This window comes from Lolium rigidum, chromosome 5 (assembly GCF_022539505.1).
Source record: "Lolium rigidum isolate FL_2022 chromosome 5, APGP_CSIRO_Lrig_0.1, whole genome shotgun sequence".
Classification (NCBI taxonomy): domain Eukaryota; kingdom Viridiplantae; phylum Streptophyta; class Magnoliopsida; order Poales; family Poaceae; genus Lolium; species Lolium rigidum.
Genome location: NC_061512.1, coordinates 197335756 through 197344646, shown reverse-complemented (window position 1 = coordinate 197344646; position 8891 = coordinate 197335756). Strand labels below are relative to the sequence as shown.

At 45.1% G+C, this 8891-nt stretch overlaps 1 protein-coding gene across 1 annotated transcript; it reads right to left on the bottom strand.

The window, feature by feature from the left end:
* Window positions 1-804: 804 nt before the first annotated feature.
* LOC124656913 (phospholipase D alpha 1-like) lies at window positions 805-5023 on the bottom strand. The gene is made up of 5 exons (XM_047195563.1): window positions 4845-5023; window positions 4505-4515; window positions 2336-3296; window positions 1342-2234; window positions 805-1259 (listed from the first exon to the last, which is right to left on the bottom strand). The coding sequence occupies exons 1-5, from the start codon at window positions 5021-5023 to the stop codon at window positions 805-807; spliced, it is 2499 nt and encodes an 832-aa protein (XP_047051519.1).
* Window positions 5024-8891: the final 3868 nt, after the last annotated feature.

Here is an 8891-nt window from a genome sequence, read left to right as displayed (position 1 = left end):
TGAGATATGCAATTCAAGTCAACAATAATAATAAGGATGAGGTACCAAGTATCTCATGTATAAAGATATCTTGTCTCATGAGTTTGACTTCTTATGAGTAAGTGTTGCCTCACTTTCTTGAATGCTAAGGACTACACCTCTTATTACTCAACTTCGGGTTAACAAGACCTTTCGACATACATGTTTTAACCAAGTGTTCGTATGGGGCACCTTCATGTCACCTCTACAAAGAACCTAAAGTGATATGCATCTCAACTATAGGCCATCCATACCGGGACAACATGAACAACAGACGTTCAACATCCTCTCTAACTATCTCTCACTTTTTTCTCGTGCTCTTTTTGTCTCTTTTCTCATACTCTTTTTTCACAACTTTTTTTTCACAACTCTTTTTTCACATAACTCTTTTTTTTCACTCTTTCTATTGAGGATGCTCATTGCTGAAACTTCCATCATGATTAAGCATGACTTCAGTTATGATGATACTAAGTCGTCATAATTATTGAAGGGTAGTGATGTGAAGGTCGGGCACTCCAAAAGAGGTTTAAGCAGGGTAGCGGATGAGCTAGTTACATGCATGGTAAATATAGTTAATTAAAATATATAAGTTCTCATATATAATGTATTTGGTTACCTTATATATAAAATTTTATAAATTTACATGATAATCTTCCAATATTTCAAAGCTTGTAGTAGTAAAAGCATATAAATATAAAAATATTGAACAAATGTCGTCGCGCAAGTACGCATATGTCACCCAGTTCTTGTGAACGTTACTACCGTGCAGGTGACACAAGAGCAGCCTCAAGTTGTTAGGATGGCTGGCAGTGTGGCCGACTTCCTCCCCTTCACCGGCGCTTTGGTGTCCGGGAAGCAGCCGTCCGCCGGCAGGTCTGTCACCTCCCCGAACTCCGACACGCTGATCGGGAACGGCAGAAGGTGCCCCCGCAGGTCCTCCACCCTGTCCTGCGTGTACGCATCCCACAGCTCCTCCGCCGTGCGCCGCACCGCGTGTACGCACTCCACGCTCTCAGGCTCCGCAGACACGGCCGCGCCGGCACCGGCGCCAACGTCGTTCATTAGGTGCTCGTGCCACAGAGATGTCCGGAACGCGTGCACGACGCCCAGGGCGCGCCCGCCATCCGACCCGTTCAGGTGCGCCGGTTGGTAGCTCCCCTGCGCGATCTCGCTGTCCCGGTTGCCGGCCAGCGACCGCTCGTTCAGGTTCGCCGAGCCCACGATGACATATTCGTCGTCCACTGCACAACAGCGAGGCATGAGAGCTCGAAAAAATGGCGACATGGCGTGACAAAACTAATCGATGTCGTAAGGAGCGCGTACCGATCATGAGCTTGGCGTGCACGTAGATTGGGCCCCGACGGCTCGTCTGCGCTCGCCAGTAGTCCGTGCCCTCCTCCGGCTTCACCGGCGGCACATACTCGCCTGGGCGCGGCGTCTCCCGGTTCCCGAGGCAGAAGAAGTTGAGGTAGTCGCAGGGGTGCGCCTGGCCGCGGAGCCCGGCGTCGTCGATCGCCTCCATGACGATGCCGTACATCATCTCCACGGTCAGCCGGTTCCACCGCACGATGGCCTGAACGGATTCGCTCGCCGGCTCCCCCTCGGGCCACATCGGCGTCACGACATACACGGCGAACCGCTCGCCGCGCCGGATCTTGGCGGCGACCTTGAGCGCGATCTCGACGGGCACCAGGTTCGAGCAGCCGGCATCCCGGTCCTCCGCCCACGACGCGCACCCGCCGAGGAAGTACTGGTTCTCGATGTAGATGAACCGCCGCGCGCGGCGGATGGCCTCCACGTAGCCGACCTGTATGCTCATGTCGATCGTGAGGTCCTTGCCGCTCGTCAGCCCCATCGTGGCGGCGGCGGCCGGGTCGGTGGGGAACCTGACTACGGACGCGTCGTCGATAGACCGGAACACCTGCACGTTCCACGAGTCGCCGTCGTTGAAGCTGCAGGGATCCGGGAACGTTGCTGGGCTCAGGTCGAGCAGGTAGCCGCGCAGCCTGCTGCTCGGCGTCTGCTTCTTCCACCGGTGCTCGAAGTTGGCGAGCACGTCCCACGCGGCAGGACCCTCGATCCTGCAGTGCACGTCGTGCCACGGTTCCCTCGGCCCGCCGTGGCGCAGCGAGGCGTGCTTGAAGTTGTTCTGCATGAAGTCGTGCGAGTACGTGGTGTCCAGTTCCTGGAACAGCGTGTGCCTCTCGTCGTCGTACCTGGTCCAACACAAGTCGCATTGTCATCAGATACAATGATTTTGAGTATATATTCAGAAAGCATTTGCACAACAGAAAGTTGAACATATATATCCTGAGACCTGCCGTCGCAGAGGTCTACGCCGCCGATGAAGCTGACGACGTGGCGGCCGTCGGCGGTGCCCGGCGTGGCAACGTCGAGGGTGACTGTCTTCTGGTGGTGCGTAAACTCCGTGCTGATCTCGATGCTCTGCACCAGGGTGAGCGCGGCGTCGGCGTCGCGCGGGCAGAGGAAGCACCGTACCTTGGTGCCATGGAAGAAGGCCCGGGTCTCCTCGTCGTGCGTCTTCATCACCCCGGAGTTGCCTAGGAACTCGACGGACGTCTTGTCCTGCCACGGCATCACCAGCACGACGACCCCTTCGTCGGCCTTGCGCTTCAGGAGCTCGCCCAGCGTGACGCCCTCCGCGCCGGGGACCATCCGGCTCGCGTCGCGCACCAGCGTGATCGCCGTGTTCACCGACCAACCGGCGACGTACACGAAGTGCCGCGCGTCGCGGATGGCCACGTAAAGGTCCTCCCACAGTCGCGCAGGCCGGTACGGCTGCCCGCCGGTGAGGCGGACCGACGGGTCGAACGCGTCGGACAGGTGCGAGTTCTGGTACAGCGTGACGCTGCAGTTGGTGCGCTCCGGGAAGAAGGCCGGCTTGATGCCCGCGAAGCCGGGCAGCCGTATGCCGGCGTCCCAGCACGGGTCGCGCTCGACGTCCATGAACCGGAGCCGGACGCGGAGCCTCGGGGTGTGCGTCTCGTGGAGGTGCTCGCCGCCGCGGAGGTTGAGCCAGAGCTCCAGCGGATGCCCCGCCGCGACGCTGGCCGTGGGCACGGACGCGCGGCCCAGGACGCTGGCGCCGATGAGGTGCTGGTTCTTGACGGTGAAGGTGATCGTGGCGGCGGGGTAGGCGCAGTGCAGGCGGAAGGACTGGTTCCAGGTCGGGCTGGTGGGGTGGAACTCCACCTCGCAGGTGCGCGCCACCCGCGCCGCGCCGACGTCGATGTCCACGTACAGACTGCCGTGCTCCACTTTCTCCGTTGCCTGTCCGTCGGATTAGAGTAACCACGTGCCACAGTTAGACCACATGAAATATCGTTTTTTCTTGAGACAGACTTCATGAGCACGCTAAGATGTGAAGATGTATGCGCACCATTTTTTGAAATATTTTTACACTTTTGAATATTTTAAAAATATATTTTAAATAAAGAGAGCATATGCACCTAAAAACAACAAAAAAACACCTGATATTTTTTTGGGCACATAAGAGCATTCATAGACGCCAGGAATTTAATCCCACCCGATCGGCAGTTGCATCATACAATTCCTGCTGGCAGGCGCTTAATTATAGGGTGTGTCTATGTCTCAGTTGACTGAGATTTTCTTAAGTCTCAGTCAACTTAGAAAAGGGCAACTACAGTTCAAAGAAAAGTGCAACTCGGTTCAGTTGCACATTTCTATTAGAAAAGTGCAATTGCACTTTTTTAACAAAAAAGTGCAACTCAAAGCATATTTTTGTAAGTGACTTAGACTTAAGAAAATCTCAGTTAACTGAGACATAGCAAAACCGTAAATCCATCGACGCAAAGAGTTGCGGCGGACGCTTCGGTAGAAATAGGCATGTGGCATACAAATCGGACTCAGCCATTACAGAGGAAAAAACGCCTCAGATTGGAGGCTGCGTTCGAGCCATGGACTCTTAATGAGGCGATAGGATTAAATGTCCTGATTTCCTTTGCTCAAGCGCCTCCATTAGCGCTCACCATTGGACATGTTCTAAGAAGAAAAACCAGAAAACCACCCAAGAGCTGGTTTAACTGAAATCCACTGAGCACAATCGGTAATGGCACTTTTGATCCTAGGTGCATATATAACAAAAAATAATGTTTAAAATGTTAAAATATTCGGATTTTTTGGGCACGAATATCTCCACATTATTTTTATGTTCTCCCTTAAAGATTAGTAAAAAAAATACAAATTTTTGGTGGTGTAGAAGACAAAAAATGCCTCACAAAAAACCATATTTTAGCACCAGATTTGTCTTTCTTGCACCCGCCATATAAAAATTCGGTTTTTCTTGAGACGACTCCCTGGACACACGTAGGATGTCGAGATGTATGCGCAATACTTCTTAAACAATATTTTGACACTTTTGAGTATGTTTAAAATGCATTTTAAATAAAGAGAGCATATGCAGTAAGAACAAAAACGCCAAATCCAGCATACACAAGAAATTAACCACAGTGCAGACTTGTCATTGCAGTTGCTGACATGAGATTTTCGACACAAGTCTCAAAAGAGACGGTGCCAATGGAGGATATGAGCTAGCTAGTGGCGGTAGGTGATCTCAAAGTTCAAACCAGAAGAGTATCCTTGACGGCCAATCCATCAGCTCACAAGCAACCATGAGCGCGAAAGCAAAACGACTTCGCGACACCAGTTCGAGAGCTTCTACCAGTCATCGCGGAACGGTAGATAGATCGAAGCACAGAATGAACAGATTGTTTACCTTGATGAACAGATTGAACAGATCGGAGCAAGTAAAAGAGAGGAGCAGCCGAGCCGAGCAGGTATTACACGCGCGCGCGTACGTGTGACGGTCATTTACCTTGATGATGCGGCCATGGATGGCGCTGTGGAGGTGGTCGGCCTCGAACACCGTCGCCTCGAGGACGCCGTGGAGGTACACGACGTCGGCGTCGGTGGCGGCGGCGGAGTGTCCGTCCTTGCTACAACCCATCTCCGGCGAGGCCTCCATGCTGCTGTGCCTTCCCGCGCTCGGCCGAGGGTTTCTTATAGAGCAGCCCGGCCTCACACTCACTACTGACTTGCCAAATTCTCAAGGCTCGTGAGGATGGAAGAGACCCGCATCGGCTTCACTGGCTTCACGTCCCTTTCCACCGCCTAATCTCTAACCATCCACACGACCGTGGAGCGTGGAGGAGAGGGCATTCCCCTAAACTGCTAAGCATCGCCGTTGGTCCAGAAAGTCAATGCTTAAAGGTTCAAAGTTCAGTCCTTCTTGTGAGCAGCCAAAAGGTTTCCAACCCGTTGTGGATTTCCTGTTGATGTCTGAACTCATCTTCCTATCTTTTCTCTCGGTGAGACTTTGTATAAGTGTTGCCTAATGTCCTCGTATTTTGTTTTCCCATTATCAATTGAGCTTCTGCGATTTTTATGTGCTAACGGTCTTTTTTATGTCATTGCATCTTTTTTTGTGTTTCTTGACTAGAATGTAAAAATAAATCCAGTTGAGTAGAATGTAAACAAATTTCTAGTCCAGTGGGGAGAAGTTTTGTATGAACTAAACTCAATTAGTTAGAAGCCATGACTTAGCTAGCTAATTAAAGGAATAAGATTGTGTAACATGCCAGGAGGATGGAGCACACAAGAAGCATGTGATGTCATAGATTCTATATACGATGTCATGCACCTGGGATGGTGAAGAGTTTTCTGCATATACAAAAGAAACTACAAACATATCACACAACGACTTCCATATTTGGTTACAATGCGCCAAATAAATGAGCAAACCTGACAAGCCATAAGATTGCACTCAATTGATTCTTTGCGTCGACGGTGAGCGCACGGTAACGACCAAATCCATAACCTCAAAATGAAAAATCGACAACATCCACAACAGTACATCTCGAGGCTAAAATTGTTACTACACAACCATAAAGAAACTAATGAAAGGCACACATTCGTTATTTGTTATTACTAAGTATGTTTTCACATTAATTTTCTTGCATCTTATTTCCCATTTCTATCAACTGAGGTTGTGTGATTGTATATCGAATATAAAATTTGTTTTGGTTGACTAGGGAGCATTCATGCTCTTCTTGCTATGTACTATATTTAATTAATTAGAAGCCATGCCTTAGCAAGATTTTTAAAAGAATAATATGCTGTAATATACCTAGAGGATGGAGCACACAATAAGAGTTGGCATCAAATATTCTATATGTGATGTGATGTCAGCCACCTAGAAGGGTGAAGAGTTTGATGCTTGTACAAAAGAAATACAAACACATCACACAAACGGCTTCCACATTTGGTTACAATGTGCCAAACAAATGAGCAAACTTGACAATCCATAAGATTGGACTTGATAGATTCTTCGCGTCGACGGTGAGCACAAAGTAATGACCAAATCCATGGCATCAAAATAGAAAACGACAACATACACAATGATACGTCTCATAGGGACAAAATTGTTATCATACAACCATAAAGAAACTTATGAAAGGCACACATTCAATATTTTTTTTGTTACTAAGTATGTTTTCACATTAATTTTCTTGCATCTTATTTTCCCATTTCTATCAACTGAGGTTGTGTGGTTTTATGCGCTAGCGGTATTTTTTTATGGAAATGCATGTTTTCTTGTTTGTCTATTAGAATAAAAAAACAGTTAACTCGAACATAAATTTTGCTTTGGTTGACTAGGGAGCAATCATGTTCTTCTTATTATGAACTATATGTAATTAGTTAGAAGCCATGCCTTAGCATGATCTTTAAAAGAATAGTATGTTGTAATATACCTAGAGTATGGAGCACACAAGAAGATTTGGCATCAGATATCCTATATGTGAAACCATCCACCTAGAAGGCTGAAGAGTTTATTGCCTATACAATAGAAACACAGACACATCACACAACCGGCTTCCACATTTGGCTACAAAGCGCCAAACGAATGAGCATACCTCAAGAGCCATAAGAATGCACTCGATAGATTCTCCACTTTAACACCAATCACATACACATGTAAGGACAAGATCCATGACGTAAAAAGAAAAGAAAAACAACATCGTCCACAACGACACTTCTCATAGAGAAAAATTGATTATTATACCGCCACAAAAAATAATAAACAACGCACAATCGAAATTTACAAAATTATCTTGTTTGGTAAGATAAAGTATTTTGTATGATGTAACAAATTTTCCCATCTCATTGCGGTATTATGTGAACGAAGAGGCTTCTAGGTTTTTTCCAATGACAGAAGAACCTTCTATAGTTAGGGTTCCATTGCTAGAGTTTACCAAAAGCCCATCATATGTGGAGATTTAGAGCAATGTTTGTTGCTATCTGGATCCAATGGAGTATATACAAGGCAATGCATATCGCCTGATAGTATTTATAAAATGTACTATAGTTAAACAAAAAAAAGTTGGCAATGTTAGCAAAAATGGAGATTTGGGGCTTATTTTTCTCATGACAAAAAAAATCCAGATTATAAATGTGTAGGATTATAATGCCATGCCCATATAACTATCAAAAACCAAATGAAAATTTCCAAGAAGTTGAGACGAGGGATTCCCTGTGACCTATTGTGCAGAAATGTATAGTTAGGAAAAATATCCATATGATTAAAACATACAAATCAAAATGATCATAGATATTAATTCTAAGGATTTAATCCTCCATTTTTCTATAAAAAATTATCGAAATCAAAGAGGCCATAGACAACCTTTGTCGGTAGTCAACTCGAAAAGATCCATGTTTCCAACAAATTATACAAGAAAATTATTAGATCTCTATTTTCAAATTTGGAGCAAAAAAATTGGCACTTGATATATTTGACTTTGTTTCAAAATCGTATTTTTTTTACATAGTTGCAGGTATAAATCACGCATTAGCCCCTACAATGAATACAATATGACCAGATGACATGGTGGTGGTCGATTGTGGACGTTGCAACCAAAAAATGAGCTTAGCAAATTTAGGAAAAAAGATAAGAACAATCAATACAACATGAGGAAAAAGCATATTAATTTTTTCCCTAAAAAACTATCTTAAGAATTATCTCTTGAAAAATATGGAAATGGAAGAGTAGCAATGAAAACCTTTATATGTTTAGAAATAAAGAGATAAAATATGTAAAAAATCAAGGAATATTATGGGAAAGCCTAAAAATTATAGATATGAATAGTTATGATTTTTTTCATGAAATGATTTCCTTAGTTGATTTCTTGAAATTTGTATTTTCTATTTTTTTGTACGAAAACCTAAAAGTTCTAGATACGATTTTTTATAATATTTTATATTATTATTTAAATAGGCTGTCACGTGTGCCAGATTTTGACCCAAGTCAGAGACAGCAACAATTCATATAGATTTTAAGGGTTTACCTAGATTTCTAGTTCCAGTGGCTGAAAATAAACTAGGAAAATAGCAGAGTGATTAAAATACTTTTGTTCCATAATAATCGTTTTTACAGGAAAGCTAGGATTTATGAACGGAGGCAACTATCTCCATTCAAATTAGTTATCACAATTTTGGCAGATTTTGTTGAAATTAGACATAGTGTGTAGGTTCGCTAAAATCTGCGTCAACTAATTTAGAATGGAGAGTGTAATTTGTATACAGTTCTTTTGTAAGGAAAAAGCGGATTGCAATTTATCTTCTGCGGCTATGCTTTCAAGTTAACAAACCAAATCTGGCATTTATATTGTTTTGATGTCTCTTTCTAAATTACCTTATCTAAAACTGTGTATCTCATTTTGTAAGAAAATGGGCATCTAGAATACAAACCTCTAACAAATAATTTGTTAACCATACATTGAAGTTCTCATCTGGTGCAGCTCATATCTAAAAGCACCGAGGCAAAATAATAGGGAAGA

Coding starts and splice junctions, on each gene's coding strand:
- LOC124656913 (XM_047195563.1), bottom strand. CDS start 5,023: ATGGAGGCCTCGCCGGAGATGGGTTGTAGCAAGGACGGACACTCCGCC. Junction 2,235..2,335: donor GTAGACCTCTGCGACGGCAG/GTCTCAGGATAT, acceptor GTGTTGGACCAG/GTACGACGACGAGAGGCACA. Junction 1,260..1,341: donor GCACGCCAAGCTCATGATCG/GTACGCGCTCCT, acceptor GCTGTTGTGCAG/TGGACGACGAATATGTCATC.